General features: G+C 48.8%; 1 protein-coding gene across 1 annotated transcript; it reads left to right on the forward strand.

Moving 5' to 3' along the window:
* The first annotated feature begins 5414 nt into the window (after window positions 1-5414).
* MC3R (melanocortin 3 receptor) lies at window positions 5415-6386 on the forward strand. The gene has a single exon (XM_045981601.1). The coding sequence runs from the start codon at window positions 5415-5417 to the stop codon at window positions 6384-6386; it is 972 nt and encodes a 323-aa protein (XP_045837557.1).
* Window positions 6387-21504: the final 15118 nt, after the last annotated feature.

Raw genomic sequence — 21504 nt, forward strand, 5'->3', positions numbered from 1 at the left:
TCCAGTTTCCCTCAACTCCCTCTCCTCTCCATCTCCCCATGTCCTCCATGTTATTTGTTATGCTCCACAAATAAGTGAGACCATATGATACTTGACTCTCTCTGCTTGACTTATTTCGCTCAGCATAATTTCTTCCAGTCCTGTCCATGTTGCTACAAAAGTTGGGTATTCGTCCTTTCTGATGGAGGCATAATACTCCATTGTGTATATGGACCACATCTTCCTTATCCATTCATCCGCTGAAGGGCATCTTGGTTCTTTCCACAGTTTGGCGACCGTAGCCATTGCTGCAATAAACATTGGGGTACAAATGGCCCTTCTTTTCACTACATCTGTATCTTTGGGGTAAATACCCAGCAGTGCAATTGCAGGGTCATAGGGAAGCTCTATTTTTAATTTCTTCAGGAATCTCCACACTGTTCTCCAAAGTGGCTGCACTAACTTGCATTCCCACCAACAGTGTAAGAGGGTTCCCCTTTCTCCACATCCTCTCCAGCACACGTTGTTTCCTGTCTTGCTAATTTTGGCCATTCTAACTGGTGTTAGGTGGTATCTCAATGTTGTTTTAATTTGAATCTCCCTGATGGCTAGTGATGATGAACATTTTTTTATGTGTCTGATAGCCATTTGTATGTCTTCGTTGGAGAAGTGTCTGTTCATATCTTCTGCCCATTTTTTGATATGATTATCTGTTTTGTGTGTGTTGAGTTTGAGAAGTTCTTTGTAGATCCTGGATATCAACCTTTTGTCTGTACTGTCATTTACAAATATCTTCTCCCATTCCGTGGGTTGCCTCTTTGTTTTGTTGACTGTTTCCTTTGCTGTGCAGAAGCTTTTGATCTTGATGAAGTCCCAAAAGTTCATTTTTGCTTTTGTTTCCTTGGCCTTTGGAGACTTATCTTGAAAGAAGTTGCTGTGGCTGATATCGAAGAGGTTACTGCCTATGTTCTCCTCTAGGATTCTGATAGATTCCTGTCTCACGTTGAGGTCTTTTATCCATTTCGAGTTTATCTTTGTGAACGGTGTAAGAGAATGGTCGAGTTTCATTCTTCTACATATCGCTGTCCAGTTTTCCCAGCACCATTTATTGAAGAGACTGTCTTTTTTCCATTGAATATTTTTTCCTGTTTTGTCGAAGATTATTTGACCATAGAGTTGAGGGTCCATATCTGGGCTCTCCACTCTGTTCCACTGGTCTATGTGTCTGTTTTTATGCCAGTACCACGCTGTCTTGGTGATCACAGCTTTGTAGTAAAGCTTGAAATCGGGTAACGTGATGCCGCCAGTTTTGTTTTTGTTTTTCAACATTTCCTTAGCAATTCGGGGTCTCTTCTGACTCCATACAAATTTTAGGATTATTTGCTCCAGCTCTTTGAAAAATATCGGTGGAATTTTGATCGGAATGGCATTAAAAGTATAGATTGCTCTAGGCAGTATAGACATTTTAACAATGTTTATTCTTCCAATCCAAGAGCATGGAACAGTCTTCCATCTTTTTGTGTCTTCTTCAATTTCTTTCATGAGTGTTCTGTAGTTCCTCGAGTACAGGTCCTTTACTTCTTTGGTTAGGTTTATGCCCAGGTATCTTATGGTTTTTGGTGCTATAGTAAATGGAATCGATTCTCTAATTTCCCTTTCTGTATTTTCATTGTTAGTGTATAAGAAAGCCACTGATTTCTGTACATTGACTTTGTATCCTGCCACGTTGCTGAATTGCTGTATGAGTTCTAGTAGTTTGGGGGTGGAGTCTTTGGGGTTTTCCATATAAAGAATCATGTCATCTGCGAAGAGAGAGAGTTTGACTTCTTCCTTGCCAATTTGGATACCTTTTATTTCTCTTTGTTGTCTGATTGCCGTTGCTAGAACTTCTAATACTATGTTGAACAAGAGTGGTGAGAGTGGGCATCCTTGTCGTGTTCCTGATCTCAACGGGAAGGCTGCAAGCTTTTTCCCATTGAGGATGATATTTGCTGTGGGTCTTTCATAGATAGATTTTATGAAGTTCAGGAATGTTCCCTCTATCCCTATACTTTGAAGCGTTTTCATCAGGAACGGATGCTGGATTTTGTCAAATGCTTTTTCTGCATCAATTGAGAGGACCATGTGGTTCTTCTCTCTTCTCTTATTGATGTGTTCTATCACACTGATTGATTTGCGAATGTTGAACCAACCTTGCAAGCCAGGGATGAATCCCACCTGGTCATGGTGGATAATCTTTTTAATGTGCTGCTGGATCCTGTTTGCTAGGATCTTGTTGAGAATCTTTGCATCCATATTCATCAGTGATATTGGTCTGAAATTCTCCTTTTTGGTAGGGTCTTTGCCTGGTTTGGGGATCAGGGTAATGCTGGCTTCATAAAAAGAGTCTGGAAGTTTTCCTTCTGCTTCAATTTTTTGGAACAGCTTCAGGAGAATTGGTGTTATTTCTTCTTTGAAAGTTTGGTAGAATTCCCCAGGGAATCCGTCAGGTCCTGGGCTCTTGTTTTTTGGGAGGTTTTTGATCACTGCTTCAATCTCATTACTAGATATCGGTCTATTCAGGTTGTCAATTTCTTCCTGGTTCAATTTTGGGAGTTTGTAGCTTTCCAGGAATGCATCCATTTCATCTAGGTTGCTTAGCTTATTGGCATATAACTGTTGGTAATAATTTCTGATGATTGTTTCTATTTCCTTGGTGTTAGTTGTGATCTCTCCCTTTTCATTCATAATTTTATTAATTTGGGCTTTCTCTCTTTTCTTTTGGATTAGTGTGGCCAATGGTTTATCGATCTTATTAATTCTTTCAAAAAACCAGCTTCTAGTTTCATTGATACGTTCTACTGTATCTCTCATTTCTACCTCATTGATCTCTGCTCTAATCTTGATTATTTCCCTTCTTGCATGTGGAGTTGGTTTGATTTGTTGTTGATTCTCCAGTTCTTTAAGGTGTAGAGACAGCTGGTGTATTCTGGATTTTTCAATGTTTTTGAGGGAGGCTTGGATGGCTATGTATTTCCCCCTTAGAACCGCCTTTGCTGTATCCCATAGGTTTTGGACCGAGGTGTCTTCATTCTCAATGGCTATCGACATAGACAATATGTCAGAAAAGGAATTCAGACTAACAATTATCCAGGCAATAGCTAGGTTGGAGAAAGCCATGGATGACCAAACAGAATTGATTAGGGCAGAACTGAAAGCCACCAGGGATGATGTTCACAATGTTAGGGCAGAACTGAAAGCCACCAGGGATGATGTTCAAAATGCTCTCAATGAGTTCCAGTCCAATCTAAATTCTCTAAAAGCTAGGGTAACTGAGACAGAAGATAGAATTAGTGATCTGGAGGACAAACAGATAGAGAGAAAGGATCAGGAGGAAGCCTGGAACAAACAGCTCAGAAGCCACGAAAACAGAATCAGGGAAATAAACGATGCCATGAAACGTTCCAACGTCAGAATTATTGGAATCCCTGAAGGGGAAGAAAAAGAAAGAAGTCTAGAAGATATAGTGGAAGAAGTTGTCTATGAAAATTTTCCCAATCTCACGAATGGAAACAATGTTCATGTACTAGAGGCAGAAAGATCTCCTCCCAAGATTTTAGATTCTCGAAAGTCCTCACGGCACCTTATAGTTAAAATGGGGAATTATGTTTCAAGAGAGACCCTCTTAAAAGCAGCTAGGACAAAGAAGCTTCTTACATACAGAGGAAAGCCCATTAGAATAACGTCAGACCTTTCCACAGAGACCTGGAAAGCCAGGAAGGGCTGGCAAAATATATTCAGAGTACTAAATGAGAAGAACATGCAACCAAGAATACTCTATCCAGCAAGACTGACATTTAAAATGGATGGAGAGATAAAGAGTTTCCAAGACCAGCAAGGCTTAAAAGACTATGCAACCACCAAGCCGACACTGCAGGAAATATTAAGGGGGGTCCTATAAAAGAGAAAAAATCCTAAGAATATCATTGAACAGAAATATAGAAACAATCTATAGACAGAAAGACTTCAAAGGCAACACGATGTCAATAAAAACCTACCTCTCAATAATCACTCTCAATGTGAATGGCCTAAATGCGCCCATAAAACAACACAGGGTTGCAGATTGGATAAAACGACAGGACCCATCCATATGTTGTCTACAAGAGACCCATTTTGAACCTAAGGATACACCCAGACTGAAAGTGAAGGGATGGAGAAGCATCTTTCATGCCAATGGGCCTCAAAAGAAGGCCGGAGTAGCAATTCTCATATCAGATAAATTAGATTTTAAACTAAAGACTGTAGTCAGAGATACAGAAGGACACTACATAATTCTTAAAGGGACTATCCGCCAAGACGATCTAACAATTGTGAATATCTATGCCCCCAATATGGGAGCACCCAATTACGTAAGAAAACTATTAATCAAGATAAAGAGCCATATTGATATGAATACAATAATAGTAGGAGATCTTAATACGCCTCTCTCAGAAATAGACAGATCATCGAAGCAGAAAATTAATAAAGAAATAAGAGCATTGAATGAAACATTGGACCAGATGGACCTCATAGACATATACAGAACATTCCACCCTAAAACAACAGAATACTCATTCTTCTCAAGTGCACATGGAACCTTCTCCAGAATAGACCACATACTGGGTCACAAAGCAGGACTCAACCGATACCAAAAGACTGACATTATTCCCTGCATATTCTCCGATCACAATGCTTTGAAACTGGAGCTCAATCACAAGGAAAAGTTCAGAAGGAACTCAAACACCTGGAAGCTAAAGACCACCTTGCTTAAGAATGCTTGGATCAACCGGAGATCAAAGATGAACTTAAACAATTCATGGAAAACTATGGCTATTTTCTAAGACAACGGAGAACTGGGCACGAGAAGAGAGAACAGCTCGGCCAAGGCAGCACGCAGTTAGCAGTCTGGCCAGCAGAGGGCACCAGCCCGCTGCTCAAGCTCCCAGCCCCCGCGGGCACCGTGGTCAGTCAGAGGCGCCAGAGTGATGCTCAGTGGTCCTCTCGCTGCGCTGCAGGTGAAGGAGGAGGAGTGTGTCCGCAGCCCGGCCGTGAAGCCTGAGTGCTCCCCTCTCACTTCTAGCAACAGGTACCACGGGCCCGGTCCTGCTATGAAAACAGCTGAAACTCTGGCCACCGGTGGCAAGTCTTCCATTCCCAGCTAGGGGTGTGGGAAGGAAGGAAGGGGTGTGAGAAGGAAGGAAGAAAGACGACGACACAGAAGAGTGTCCGTAAAACTGCTTGTCTTGGAGAAGCGAGGGAAAGTTCTCTGGGCTGTGTCGCAGCTGACTTCCCCTCCCTCTCCCTCAGTCCGGACTGCACGGGCACCCGCCCCCAGCACCCAGAGGCAGATCCCCGGCCGTCAGCAGCAGCAGGTTCCGGACGCTGCCGGAGCCCCTGCTCCCACCCGTCCGTGAGCAATGAACGCTTCGTGCTGCCTGCTGTCTGCTCAGCCAACCCTGCCCAACAGCTCAGAGCAGCTCGCCGCCCCCTCCCTCAGCAACCAGAGCAGCAGCGGGTTCTGCGAGCAGGTCTTCATCAAGCCCGAAGTCTTTCTGGTGCTGGGCATCGTCAGCCTGCTGGAGAACATCCTGGTCATCCTGGCCGTGGTCAGGAACGGCAACCTGCACTCGCCCATGTACTTCTTCCTCTGCAGCCTGGCGGTGGCCGACATGCTGGTGAGCGTGTCCAACGCCCTGGAGACCGTCATGATCGCCATCGTCAACAGCAACTACCTGGACTTCGAGGACCGCTTCATCCAGCACATGGACAACGTCTTCGACTCCCTGATCTGCATCTCCCTGGTGGCCTCCATCTGCAACCTGCTGGCCATCGCCGTGGACCGGTACGTCACCATCTTCTACGCGCTGCGCTACCACAGCATCATGACGGTGCGGAAGGCGCTCGCCTGGATCGCGGCCATCTGGGCGTGCTGCGGCGTCTGCGGCGTGGTGTTCATCGTCTACTCCGAGAGCAAGATGGTCATCGTGTGCCTCATCACCATGTTCCTCACCATGCTGCTCCTCATGGGCACGCTCTACGTGCACATGTTCCTGTTCGCCCGGCTGCACGCCCAGCGCATCGCGGCGCTGCCCCCGGCCGACGGGGCGGCCCCACAGCAGCACTCGTGCATGAAGGGGGCCGTCACCATCACTATCCTGCTGGGGGTGTTCGTCTTCTGCTGGGCCCCCTTCTTCCTCCACCTCATCCTCATCATTACCTGCCCCACCAACCCCTACTGCGTCTGCTACGCCGCGCACTTCAACACCTACCTGGTCCTCATCATGTGCAACTCGGTCATCGACCCGCTCATCTACGCCTTCCGGAGCCTGGAGCTGCGGAACACGTTCCGGGAGATCCTCTGCAGCTGCGACACTGTGAACCTGGGCTAGGGCGCCAGGGCCGGGGGAGTGGGCGCCGGCGGCCCCGTCGCAGGCGAGCCCCCAACCAGCCAAGCGAGGTGTTCAGAAAAAAGAGAGGGTAGAGAAGTCCTGGGTAGACTTAAAACAGGTCAAGAGCCATGGTCGGTATGTCTTTTGTGGTTGCACTTGCAAAGCCTTCGAAGGGGAAAATGGTACGTAACGGGCTTTCTCGCAGGACTCCGAGGTGGGTAAGTCACTGATTTCCCAAAGAGGTCCCGGTAGGACTCAGTGAGGGTGGCTCGGGGTGCTGCCTGCGTTCACGTCCATGCGCTCGGGGTCTGTAACGCCCACCTGCTCCCTCCTGCGTCCTCCGCGTGCCTCCCTGCCACACTCCCTGCCACTGGTGCCACAAGTGAGACCAGACGGAAGGGTTTTCGTTGGCTCTGAGAGGGATTCAAATGTCTCCCCAGCAAACGTGTCATGGTTCTGGTTGCCAGCTGCTCAGATGGTCTTGTCCTTATTTCAGAAGAGACTGGGTTTGTAGTCTCTAACCCTCTTTACTATAAAACAATGGTCTAAAACATATTGAGCTCTGTGTGGGGGAAGCGATGCTACGGTTGCCCCTCTCCTCAGCCCCCCAGACCAGCCTCCCCCCGAAAACTAGCGTCGGGATGTGACCCGCTGCTAATCTGGCTGCTGCTGCTGCTGTCAGGTTCTTGTGTGTAAAATCTAAGGCAGCTTTTAAAGTTCTAATGAAAGATGGAGATAGTGCTCTGGAAAATCAGCACTGTATACCTGTGTACAAAGCATTTTGATACCTTGCTGTTTAAAGGTGTAAATTTCCCTGTTTTAAAAAAAAAAAAAAGCCTTTTTCCTATTATTCCTTTTCTGTCACTAAAGCAAGAGAGGGAATCACGGATGGGAGGGCACGTGACTCAAGAAATGGCTTTCCTATAGTTTCAGAGCGTTTCAGAAACGGTGGAAATGCCCGTGGCTTTCTCAGAAGCTCTGTTTCTGCTCCCCGTAGCCGTGTCTCTATCACCTGATCTCCGGAGCTGTCTGTGAGACAGAAATTTCTTGGTTCACTGCTCCTTTTTTTCCAGCATGCTGTGAAAGTTGGGGTGACCCAGCTTTCAATGGCTATTCCTTATCGAGCAAAGCATCTCATCCCCTTGAGCACAGGGCGAGCTCGCTGACCAGCACTGTCGGCGTCTGCTGGACGTCCATCACTGCACCCCGTCAGACCCCTTCCTCCCTAGAGAACTTCACACTCTGCTGTCTGGCTGCCCTCATGCTGCCCCCACCTCCGCCCAACAACTCCCCAGTGAATTCTTATTCACCAGTGTCTTTGGTGTACGATTGTGTATTTTTCTTGTGCTGGAATATACTGTGGTTTTTTTTGGTACTTGAAGACATCCTGCCAATATAAGCGATATCACTTGTCTCTTGCTTTGGTTGTGGCATTTGGAAATAATAAAAGGCTTCTGCAGCTGCTAATGTGTGACACGTTAAACTATGCCACCCGGAAGCATCCTGGTGCCTTCTGCACATGGCCCTCAGCCCTGACACTGTAATTCTGAGTCTTTGTAAAGGGCATAAACACTGCCATTGACCACGGTGCTCAGCTTTTCTAGGGCAATGCCTGTTAGCCAAACTACAAAATTCTCCCATTTAGTTTCCAAAAATACCAGGCTGTAGTTCCTGGGCCACTGCCACTCTCCATTATTCTAATCGAGATGCCAAATAATAGGTCTTGCCCATGGCCACTCAGCCAGCACACGCGGGAAATGGGGAATCAGGTTCTTTGAAAACTGTATTAACAGCTATAAAAATTATGATGTCCTTTTTCTATGTAAACAAGACAAAAATAACTTTACACTCTCTGATATCAGCTCTCACATTACTTCACTTTACCCTCTCCACAGACTTCCCAAATAGGTGAGTCCTTTTACAGACGAGGAACCTGAGCCGGAGGATAACGCGGCTCTCCAGCCACGCCCAGCCGGTCACGGTGTGTTTTGTGTCCTGGGGATGATGTCTTTTTGCACCACCACCGTGCGGGCAACAGGTTTCCACATTCAGACCTGACTCAGCTCTCCTTCCTGTACGTATTGTAGCTTACAGTAGCGCTTGCGGAGGTAAATGCCCACAGGAGTCACCGGGGATCCTGTTCGAGTGCAAAATTTCAATCACCAGGTCTGAGGGAGAGCCTAGGATTCTGCATTTCTGACCCGGACAAGCCCCCGGGAGATGCAGCTGTAGGCCTGGGGACCAGCTTTCACAAAGCTGGGACACAGAAGACTTTCAAAGGAGCATAACAGAAACCCCAAAGTACTCATCTGCCTGGAGTGCTGACCCCATGCCAAGAACCGTGCTAAGGACTGGACAGGCATCTCTTCTCTGCCCCTTGAATAATGCCAGGAGACAGATGCCATGATCACTGTTATTCTGAAGACAAGGCATCTCAAACTAAGAGACTAAGGAGCTTGTCTATGAAAATTCAGCTGGCAAGGAGCAAAGCAGAGGCTCAAACAGGCTGCCTGACCTGCATCCCCAAGTCCGGCGCCAATGCCCTAGCGCTGGAGTCATGACCCAATGACATGAGAGGCCATGTGCTGCCATGGAGGGAGACTCGTGCATATTTCTATAACCACAAGTCCAGAATTTCATAATAGAGTTTCCATAGAGATGCCATAAAAGCCTAGAACCAATTAATAATTTTATTTGCTCTCCTTTTCCAAAGCCTATGGTAGCCCCAGGAAATCCATCTCTTACTGGGGTGCGGGGGGGCAGTGAACAACATTAGGTTGGCGGCCAGGACCTGTTCGTGTGGGAACCCACCAGACATTTTAAGCAGCAGGCGTCAGGTTTGAAAATGCTTAATTGGGGGAAATAAAAGCTCGTCATGATTTTGACTCCTGTGTTACGTTGACCTCGCCTTTCACTCCCATTCCCAAGGCAAGATCACTGCAGTAGCTGACCCCTGGGTCTCTGGAAATGGTTGCCTGTTGTCCTTACTTAAGTTGGACTTTTGTGCTTAATTCCTATGGGGCTGGGGGCTACCACATACTTAAGCCTCCTTGGCTGAAAACCTTCACCCACCCTCACCTCCACCAAAATCCATTCTCTACACAGCAGCCAGCGCAATGCTTTAAAAATATAAATCAGATCATATCACACTCCTATTCAAAACTCTTCAGTGGCTTCAAATAAAATTCCACTTCCTTACCTGGCCTTACAAAGCCTTAAAGATCTGACATTCTCTGGTAAATACCGTACACCCTCCTGCCCACACTTAACCAACCCACTGGACTCAAAGTCACCATACTCATTCTTGCCCCAGGGCCTTTGCACCTGCTATATCCTCTGCCTCAAGCCTCTTCCCCCATATCTTCCCATGTTTGGCACCTTCTTATTGTTCAGGCTTCAGCTCAGTCCTCTGAGATGCCTTCCCTGACTACTCTTTCTCAAGAAGACCCCACACATTCATTGAATGAATGAACTATTATTTTATCACAGATCTTGTTGTCATTTTATATTTTCTTATTAGTTTATTCATTTACTTATCATGAATCTCTCCCACCAGAAAGCAGGGCCCAGCATCTAAAACTGGTCAATAGGGCGCCTGGGTGGTTCAGTGCATTAAAGCCTCTGCCTTCAGCTCAGGTCATGATCCCGGGGTCCTGGGATCGAGCCCCACATCGGGCTCTCTGCTCAATGGGGAGCCTGCTTCCCTTCCTCTCTCTCTGCCTGCCTCTCTGCCTACTTGTGATCTCTGTCAAATAAGTAAATAAAATCTTTTTTAAAAAATAAAAAACTGGTCAATAAAGAAGCTTATCTTTGAAATATGCCACAAAAGTTAAATATGAGTTCAAGTCTAACCAAATAGAATATGCCAGCGGTGCTCAGATTTGGCTATCAGTACCAAACATGGAGACTGAGAAAAACAGCCCCATTCCTGAAACTTATGATCCACGAGATCAGAGGTAATGCCAGGCATCAGAAATCTTCAAAATCCCCAGGCAATTATGATGCACAGCAAACTATGAAAACCACCTAAACCCATAAACACTGCTCATTTCTGAAGAATAACAAAAACCAGCACACGAGGCTTAAGTTTCTTTCCCATCACCATTTCCCGTCAGGGTGTCAAGCACCTGCAGTTAACGTCGGGCCCTCCAAGAACAAACGACAAAAATCTAGAAGCTGGGAGCACCAGATAACAAAATGTAGAATAAAAGGAAAACTTCCAGTTGAAGAACTCAACCTTTCCCACCTAAGAACATCTATGTGGGAGCCAAATCAACGGAAAGCGTAATAATTAGACACTGTGTGGTGCTAGTATGTGCCGGACATTGTGCTAAGCATTTTTTTTTAAGATTTTTATTTATTTATTTGACAGAGGTCACAAGTAGGCAGAGCTGCAGGCAGAGAGAGAGGGGGAAGCAGGCTCCCCGCTGAGCAGAGAGCCCGATGTGGGGCTCGATCCCAGGACCCTGAGATCATAATCTGAGCCAAAGGCAGAGGCTTAATCCACTGAGCCAACCAGGCGCCCCTGTGCTAAGCATTCTGATGCATTAATTCGCTGAACTGTCACCAAAAGCCTAGGCGCTAGGCACTACTACCGTCGTAGCCCCTGGATCGGGGAGGTTAGTCATCCTAACCCACACACCCGTGGTGGTGAGAGACAGCACCGGACCCCGCAGCCACCGTCAGGCTCCACAGCCCTTGGTCAGGCCACCCCAGCTGTGTGTTCCACACTGACCGTGAACCAGCGTGTCATCCGGCAGGACAGGGCGCAGATTCTCTCTCCCCTCCACGCCGGGAGGAGAACAATTCGTGGAAGGCTGTCTTCGCAGCTCCAAGCTGCATCAGTGACGCTGAGTCCCAAGGGTGTCCCGGGATGCAACCCCATTTATTCAGAAAAATCCAGGTGCCCAGCACTTGATGGCTCTGGGAAAAAGTCACTAACAACACCGATAGCTAAAGTTTAGAGAGCATTTCATCATGTGCCAGATACTGTCCTGGGCACTTTACACGGGATCTCACTGAACCTTCACAACTATCTTCTAAGACCATGGTTCTCTACCAGGGACCATGCTGAGCCCAGGGTCCATCTGGCGACATCTGCAGACACTCTGCGGGTCACATCTAGGGTGGGGTGGTCCCGGCATCTCTCAAGTAGTGGCCAGAGCTGCTGCTAAACTCTTGACAATGCACGGACAGCCCCCCCCCCCCCCGCACCAAAGATGATCTGCCCCACACGGCGGCGGCGTTGAGCTTCAGCAGCCTTGTCGTAAGGGAAACGACAGGCATCCTCACCATGTCACTGAGGAGGAAAACGAGCTCCCCCCAGATCACACTGCTTCCAGAAAGCACTAGCACAGAGCCCAGGTACGGGGCTCAGCCCACCATTAATTCAGCACATGCAAGGGGGCCTCCTCTGTGCCAGCCCCTCCCAGGTAGGCAGGGGGATGGGGTCCTGCCCCCCCAGAATGCCAGCATATCAGGGAGATGACAGGTTCAAGACTCCGAACATGGAGAAAGGACGTCACAGGGAGTACCCCGGGGTTAAAGCACGAGCTCCCTGAGTCCCCTAGTGTGAAGGCGGTCAGGGAGGTGCAGAAAAATACCAGCACTCAAGGACACTCAAGGACACCCAAAGCTAGGCTTTCATGGCAGCGAGGACAAAGAGGCTTCGGGGCAATCACACCAGCCTAGGTGTGAATCCTTAGGCCCATTCTGACCTTTGGGGGCTCCGGCGCTCACCTGTAAAAGGGAGGTACCGCCCACTCACCTGAGAGCATGCAGGTGTGACAAATGAATGCAACGTCACAAGGTCCAAAAAATAATCAACATAGGAACTTCCGAGTCCCTCTCCCTCCACTGGCTTGCCTCTAGAAATTTCTGCAAGCTGCCTGCCCCTCCTCCCCCAGGTACCTGCAAATGGCTGTCACTAGGCGGGGAGGAAGGGGTGAGGTGAAAGTCAGCCCAACGTTTCTCATTTCCCAAAGCACACAGTTACGTTCCACCAGGGTATCCACGGCGGTCAGCACCCGCGCACTCACCAGCGCCTGCCGGCTGTTCTGCTGTAACAGAAAACTCTCCCAAGCGAACCACCGTTGGAGCGTCTGGATTTATATTTGAACCGTAAGTATGTCTAAATGTGTATTACATCGCTTACTGGCGATCTTTACATAGTGTTGCTCAGGGTTCGAGCAGGGTTTACTAATAACCATGTGAGTTGTCTACGAGGAAACTAGTCAGTAACGGGGTCACAGACACAGCAGCATCAGCAGGGGTGCACATGAACGAGTAACGTTTGAGCAAATCTAGCCCAAAGGTTTCACCATAAAAAGAAAGGGATTAGGGGAGAGGAAAACCTGGTCAGGAAACGGGGCAAGAGGGGAGAAGGGGCCGTGCATCCTTGTGAGTTTAGAAAAGAGCACAGGGGGACTCGGGATTCGCCAAGAGGCTGGCCGTGCTCTTGGCGCGGTCTTCTCCGGTCCCTGGGCTTTCTCTCAGGATGCCACGGGGACCGGCACTGAATTCCACCCGGGTGTTTCAACCTTGGCACCACAGACCTTGGAGCCAGATAATTCTGTCCTGGGGCTGCCCCATCACATTGTAAGATGTTTCCCAGCATCCCTGGTCTCCACCCGCTAGAAGCCAGGGACAGGGACCCTCACAACACGACACATGGCCATGGCAACATGTCTCCAGACACCAATGTCCTGGGGTGGGGAAGGGCAAACCCACCCCCCATGGAGAACCGCAGCAATACGCTGGTTCCGTCCCTGCATCTTCTCTCTTTGTGATGCCACGCTGAGATGGAACCAAGTGGTTTGCGCTGGCTGCCAAGGACGTATGCAAACATCCTATCAAGGAGTCTTGAAAACACAAAGTGCTCAGACAACGGTCTTGTTATACTAGGTCAAATAATCTCTCATTCAAGAGGACACACACAGCACGGTGGGGCTTGCTCAGGTCCTCGAGGATGGGAAAGACTCCTCCCCAGCCCCCATACACCTCCCCCAGAACTTACCATGTTGTGTAACTGTTCTATGGACTTCTCTCTCTTTTCTGCCAGTGAGTCGAACTGAAGTTAGCAACGTGGAGAGAGCGCTGGGAGACTCGACAACCGTAAGCACGGGCCTCTGACCCAGGAATTTGCAATTAGCTGCACAGACATATAAGAAAACCCTCCTTCCCAGGATTCCCATGTGATCTCTTTTAATCCAGCCTCTGAGGTCAGACAGGCCTCTGTTCCAAGCCTGCAACTTCAACTTGCTGCATAAAGAATGTAAATTCACAGAAACCAAGTAGAAGTCTGGCAGCCACTAAACAAGGATTTTATTTTATAATTGAATGATTTTCTTTGGCAGGAGGGGAGCTCCCTGAAGGGCTGGAAGCCCTTCTACTTCTTAATCCACTTGTGAAAATTCATTATGCTTTATTATTTATGTACTTTTTAATGGGAGTGTCATAAACACAAAGGGAAGTTCTTACAAATTCTCTGCTTTGCCAGGTTGGTGACAGGCCACACAAGCAGCACGTCTCCCCCAGACCAGCAGTTGGCGGAAGTGGAAAAGCGGAGTGGGGTGAATTGCTCCAGCCAAAGAAACACATTTCCCCTACGACACCTGCAGAATCAACTCAGTTCTCCAAACGCTTTATGGGCTACACGTCGGACCTGAGCAAGACAGATGCATGCTCCTGGCAGTGTTTCCTTTCTTTGTCTGTAATTGTGGGGAAAGGGCCCCTCCTTGCGCTTACTGTGTTTATGCTCTAACATATGCTGATTTTGAAGAGGTTGGCACAGCCCACTCGGCCCTGGAGGGAACACGAGAGCAATGACACAGATGGTCCTTTGGGGTGGCTGCCGCCGGAGTGGCTCTGAAGGACTCTGTTTACCAGCAAAGGAAGGGCTGCGTGCCCCACCGGAACAGACCCAGCGGCCAAATGGGGGAAACTTGGAGCTGAAATTCAGGAGAGTTCAGGACCAGGCACGGCTCTAGGCTCCTGTGACCCTGCCCAAGCCTGTCACCGTCTCTGGGCTTGAGGACACACACTGACACGAGTTGCAGAGCTGGACTTGGTGGGTGCTTTTCCACCCAAGGCCCTGCCCGTGGCCATCACAGGTGGCTGCTGCTTCAGCACCGTGGCTCACGTGCCACAGACCCCACCTCGATACCCGCCACAAGGCAGGTGCCTGGCCCATACCTGTGCACCCTCCACCTCCAACCGCATCTGTACAGTCCAGGAGATGCCACAGCTGTTCCTGAACCACTGAGAAGCACAGGCCCTTCTTCCCCGCGGCAGTCTGGGTACCGAGCGGCCGGGGCTGCGGGAGGGAGGGACCAGTCTATGGGAGGATGAAGCCAGCAGCAAAGGAAGGAGGCAGAAGACAGAGAGGAGACTCCCACCCCCCACTGTGCCCAAAGCTAGTCCTAAACCTGGCCTTTCGGTTACTGAGCTCCTGCCGTTTAGACGCAACACACTCTGACAAGTGCGGCGGCCAGAGTGTCGATTCCTCAGGGACCACGGGAAGAGAAGCTGGTGAAGTTTGTGGGGCAAAGGGCAGAAAAGTAAGAACAGAGGAGGGCTCCAAGCTCAGTGAGACCAGCCCCGGGGCGATGCAGTGTGCATGCTGGTTTACGTGTAAGATCCAATTTACAGAAAAAGCTGAAAACAAAAGACAAAACACCAGAGCCGATGATCCAAGGAAACCTCTGGTCTGCCCTCGTATATACTAAGGGTAAGGGTAAAGCAAGCAGAACTATACGGAAACATTTCTAAAAAAGGGATGAAAAGGAGGGCGGAAAATGGGACAACCAAGCTGAAGTTTCCAACATGCTGGGCCACCCACTTCCTCCTCGGTAACCCCTCCAGCTTCAGACGCACCTGTCTCAAGCTCTGCCCTTCTGCAGTCCTCACTGGAGAATACGATGATGCTAACATGGTCTGGGTCTTCTTGCATCCAGATTCAGAAGGAAAGACATGCCTGTGCCAGGCAGATGCTCTGAGAAGCAGCAGGCAAATGCATGGATCTTAGGGGTCTGAGAACAGCTAGCAGAGAGCAGAGTCTCTGCTCCAGAGAAAGCTCCAGAACTCTAGTGGGACAAAATCTGAAATGCCTGTGGTCACCAGTGCTTGGAGCAATGGATTTACCCTTTGCGGGAAGGGGCAGCACCTCACAGTGGTCCTGGGGCATGGACTCGGGGTGTCCATGGGGGCAGAGGGGAGCAGGAAAGGTTCAAACTTTATTCATGTCTACCATCTCCTCCCATCCCTCGTCCCCTCTTCCCCTCCCCTAACTGGGAGCACTGGGAGGAGCCGGGCTCCAGCCGGCTCCAGCCGACTTCCCCACGTCCACTCCAGTCCTGGTCCAAAGCAGGCACTTTGGAAAACATCTGCGGAGTGCAGGAACAGAGGTGAGCACACGGAGCCTCATCGTTAACTTGTTCAAACAGAGCAACATTGTAGCAGCACGGACCCAAGGTCGTGAACTTCAGAAGCAGGCAAGACCTGAATTCGGCCCAGGGCCCTGCTTCTCACAGCCTCTCCCCTGAGACACTAGTTTATTTCTATTTCCTCACCAAGAAAAATGGGAATACTCACACTAGGTCAAGCGTGCTTGAGGCATTTCAATGAAATAAAACTAAAAAGGCTACCACAGTGCCTGGGGCCCCCAACATCACTCGCTCGGCTGATACTACCTTTACAGAAAACCAGCAGCTCATTTCCATTCCGGGCACACCCCACGGGGCTTCTCAGACAGGAATGCGCACCCACAAGTCCCTGGGCATCCTGCTGAGCTGAAGATTCTGATTCGGGCCACTGGGGTTTGGGGCCCGAGCCAAAGCCCTTGCTGTGGGTCTCAGACCCACACCTAGGGTGGTGAGGCCTCCCAGGACCGAGACCTCAGAACTGAGGATGAGACCATTTTTCCACAGCTGAAAGTCACAGTGTAAGGCGGCTTCTTGGCAAAACAATCTCATTGAGTCCATCCCAGGAGGCCAGAGGAAAAGCAAAAGGGATGGAGAGCAAGTGAATTCATCTTGATTATTTCTTCTTAAGGAGTCATTTCCCAGGCCCCCTTCTGGCACAAGGGGCCTCCCTCCATCCCCTCCCCCGCCAGAGCAGCCACTTGTTTGGGATGAAATGAGGCAAGCAGGTGAGTTACCGACGTTGCAGACATGGGCAGGAGGCCCCTGGACGACAGTCCACTCTCTGAACACCCACGACGAAGAGGATTCCATCAATCAGAAAACTCCAAAGGCAGCACTGGGTGTTGTGCAAAAAGAATGAATACTGTTACGCTGAAAAAATAAATAAAATGGAAAAAAAAAAAGAAAACTCCAAAGGCAGTGAAAACGGGCTGAGTAGCAAGCGAGGCCATGGAGCCTCCAGGCGAGAGAAGGGAAGGGATGACACGAGACTTCGAGAGTCAGGTCACTGGTTCTACATGAACCAGAGGCACTCAGAGCCATGGATCTCAAATTTGGAGGCACCCGGCCAAACTTCAAAAATTCTGATTCTGGGCCCTTGCGGCCGGAGAATTTGTCAGGGAGCACAGCCCCGTGGCATGGATTTTATTTTGTTTAAGCTCCAACATGACGTTTTGGATTTTTGGAATCAGGTCGGGATCAGAATGCCATCGATGCTGGGTGATGCTCCCCTCTCTGTGCCTAGAGTCTCCCCCTGTGAAATGGGAATAGAAACCAGCTTCCAGTTAACGGTGAGCAGCACAGACAGAAAAGGCAAAGACTCCACTTGGTATACGGCAGTCACTGCAGGGCATCTTCTAGCCCGAATACGACCTCAGCTTCTTTAACTTACATCTCGCTCAAGTCCCGAGCCAATGTATCAGCCATCCACATTGCAAATGCTTATGTTCCGAAGATGTCAGCCTTCAAATATCCCAGCTGGGGGGCGCCTGGGTGGCTCAGTGGGTTAAGCCGCTGCCTTCGGCTCAGGTCATGATCTCAGGGTCCTGGGATTGAGTCCCACATCGGGCTCTCTGCTCAGCAGGGATCCTGCTTCCCTCTCTCTCTCTCTCCCTGCCTGCCTCTCTATCTACTTGTGATCTCTCTCTGTCAGGTAAATAAATAAAATCTTTTAAAAAAAAAATATCCCAGCTGGCACGCACACTGCATACTCCCTTCCAAGCCAGTCTGCTCTCCACATCCGCATCTTCTCCTCCACCATCACAAATACTGGTCGAGTGTTCAATACGGACCATACCTGGGCCTGGGGAAGGAGCCCGGAACGTGTCAGCCCTGTCTTCAGGAAGCCCAGAGGGGGTGGAGAGACTGACCTGGAACAAGCAACATCTGGATTCCCTTTTAAAGTGAAAGCTGGCAAGAAAGGAGCACAGCCCCAGGCAGACTGATCTCTTCACTGTGTCGCATTGACGCAATCGCTCGGCCATTCTGTGCCGCGGTTTTCTCTGCAACATGAACAGCTCTTGTTCTCACCAGCCATCCTTGAGTGGGTAAGCGGGCCAAAAAGGTACTAAGGAAGACCCCCCTCCCACAGTCAGATCACTTCCCCAACAGAGGAGGAGAGGAGGAAGCAATGGCAAACAAGGCAAACGAGCCAGGCCAAAGGCAAACAAATTGTTTCACGTGCTCTAGAACTTAGCCAGAAACACTTAACTAAGGTCAGAATTTGCTCCATGTCACTTAAGAACAAGAGAGAGAATGCTATTCTCATTTTTAAAAATAAAATTCTGATGACTTCTATTTATTCCAAACATGAGCAGACTCAAGACTCCTACAACTGCAAGCAATAAAAATTCATCTCACACTGGCTAAAAAAAAAGAGAGAGAGAGAGAGCGTGCGAGGGAGGAATGAATTCAGGCCCAGCTACGTCTAGACACTGAAATGATGTCGTCAGAAATCTGTCTCTCGAGACTAATTTCCTCTCCTTCGGCTTCTTTCTTAGGCGGGTTTTTCCCACCTGGTGGGCCCGACGGCTGGAGACTGCTCTGTGAGCTCACTCCTCCGGCAGAAAACCAGCTCCTCTTTTCCCACAGTCCACCTGCTCATGCCCCGCTACCCAAAAGAGAAGAGAACGAACTTCAGGCCAACTAACTCAAATCATCGAATCTGTTGCTGGCCAGTGCTTCACTCAGGCCTGGACAGAGCCCCCAGCCAGCCACAGGGACCCTCTGTGACGGAGCTGGGAGCTGCCTCCAAAGTAAGCCAGCCGACCAGGCGCTGTCCATGGTCTCCCGTCTCTCACTCTGCAGCCCTGTTCCTCCACGTTCTCTCAACAGGCTCATCCGGCGGCTCCGTCTGCATGACCCGCTTCACAGCTCTATTGTTTCGCATAAAATATACCCGCTAATTCCTAACTGACTCTCCAGTGCACTCATTTCAAGCTAAGGAAATACTGTTTAGTCTATGTGGAAATACAGATACACACGACAGGAAAGATATTGAGTGGGGACGCCTGGATGGCTTAGTTGGCTGAGTGTCCGACTCTTGATTTCTGCTCAGGTCGTGATCTTAGGCTCATGAATGGAGCCCCACATTAGACTCCATGCGGAGTGGGCAGCTGGCTGGTGATCCTCCCCCCACCGCACACACACTCTCTCTAAATAAATTAGTTAAATCTCTATAAAGAAAGAAAAGAGGCTGAGATTTTAGCTGGGTGGTCCTATGGGTTTGGTTTTCTAGTTCTTTGTTTCAAACATTCAAGGGCTAAATGGTTTGCTTCTCACCTCTAAGCTTGACCTTGGTTTCAAAAACCATCAGCGGGGGAAGCTTTGACCTTTCTGGGTCTTGGTACTCTTCAACACTAATCAAGTTGGATGTGTCTTATGAATCAGACAGAAATATAAGCAGATGGGGGCACCTGGGTGACTCAGTCGGGGGGGCATCGGACTCTTAGTTTTGGCTTGGGTCATGATCTTAGGGTCATAGGATTGAGGCCAGCATCAGACTCTGCCCTCAGTAGGGAGTCTGCTGGGGATTCTTTCTCCCTCTCGCTCTACCGCACCCCTGACTCCCGCTCATGCTCCCTCCAAAATAATAAATAAATAAATAAATCTTCTCTAAAGAGAAACGTAAGTTGATAATATCTTACCTTTTAAAAGAGCAGTATAAAAAGAAAACGAGTGGCCCATTTCCTCAGGTCTCACTTCCATTTGGAAACGCCCCCCTCCCATCGCAACTCAACTACATAATTTGACTCTTATTAAAATAAGTATGTTATTCATGCAAATGTTCTAGAATTATTTATAATAGCCAAAAAGTGGGAAAACCCAAATGTCCACTAACTGGTTAAAGGGATAAACAAAATATGAAATGCAGCTCAGCATTTCAAAAAGAAACGAACACATTTACAGTACAGACGAACCTCAAAAACGGATGCCGAGTGAAAGAAGCCAGACACACAAGACTAGATTTTGTGCAATTCCATCCTTATGAAACATCTAGAAAAGGCAAATTCATAGAGACAGAAAGCAGATTAGTGGCTGTGTGGAGCTGGGGGTAGGGACAGATTGAACTGTAAATGACATGATCTTAATGAGGGGACAGAAACACCCTCAAAGTGGATTCTGGTGCAAGTATGTGACATAATAAAAAGATTGATATTTGGTCTTTGTCCCTGGTTCCTGGCACAGGCTTCTAAAGTCCCTAGAATCTCTTGTGTGATGAGAGTGAATTTTGTATGCTAATGAGGTGAGAGCTGGTGAGTGGGGAGAGCTGAGATGGTCTCAGGATAAGACCAAGGGAATGATCGGAGGGTCGGAAGTTTCAACCCCAACCCCAGGAAGGAAAGAAGAGCTGGAGACTGACTTAGTGGTTCACCAGTAACCAATGATTTACTCAGTCTGGCCTATGTAATGGAACCTCCATAAAACCCCCTAAACGGTGGGGGTTCAGGGAGGCTGGTGACCATACGGAGGTCCTGGGAGGGTGGCACACACTCCCTCCCCGCATACCCTGCCTGGGCATCTCCTCCATTTGGCTGCTCCCGAGCTGGGTCCTTGCTGATAAACTGGTAACAGTTCAGTGTCTTCCTGAGTTCTGCGAGCCCTTCTAGTGAATTATCTAACCTGCGGAGGGCGCCTTGGGAACCCCAGTTTACAGCTGGTCAGACAGAGGCAGTGCCCATGACAAGCTGAGACTTATCACCAGCCTGTGCCCTGAGGGCAGTCTTGTGGGGGAGTCAGCACTAACTCCACGCAGTCAGTGTCCGAATGGAACTGACCTGCAGGACACCAACGGGGCGTCCGGACAATTGGCGAATTGGTTGGTACGGGAGAGAAATGCACACATTTCATGGCAGAAATGCTGAGTAAAAATAGCTCATTGCACAACTGAGTAAAATTACTAAAAATCACTGACTGTACACTTAAAATTACTAAAAATCACTGACTGTACCCCGGATGAATTTTGTGGTATGTATATTACATTTCAATGAAGTTGTTTAAAAAAGTGAATCTGCCAGGAAACAGACAAATGACATGAGATGTTGCACACCTTGTCCCAGAGCACGTTTGGGGACCCGCCTCCCTATATGGGCAGGAAGTCCAGACTCCGCCCACCAAGGATATGCCAACACCCTCTGCTTTCATTAGTGTCAGGGAAGGAAGGGTCAGTCCTGCTCACACCTACCTCCAGGAACAAATCAAACGCATGCCCTTTAAGACCAAGGATGAGCACCCACCCAACACTATGTCCCACCGCACAGTGGCCCAGATCCCACTACATCAGGGAATAGACCCCCTAACCTTACTCGAGCTGCAAATTCTTGGGGCACAGACCTCCCACAGCAAACGAAACCCGGTACTCTCAGTTCCATGTCAGACCCAACCCCCAGGGGTCCTTCCACTCAAATGCAGGTTGCCAGATTTAGAGGAGGGCATGCTCGGTTTGATTTTGAGTTTCAGATGAACCATACTTTCTCAATATAAGTATGTCCCAAATATTGAATGGGACATATTTATAATAAAAAAATTATCTATCATTTATCTTGCAAACCTCCACAGGGAATGAATGAAATGGTTCTGATGAGACCTACTTTTATTCACTAAATCTGACAACACTACCCCAAGCTAGTTTATCTTCTGGGGCTCTTTCTCTTCCCTGCTTCTGGATCTTTGTCAGAGCCCAACCTACACACGCAGTA

This window comes from Meles meles, chromosome 16 (genome assembly GCF_922984935.1).
Source record: "Meles meles chromosome 16, mMelMel3.1 paternal haplotype, whole genome shotgun sequence".
Lineage (NCBI taxonomy): Eukaryota > Metazoa > Chordata > Mammalia > Carnivora > Mustelidae > Meles > Meles meles.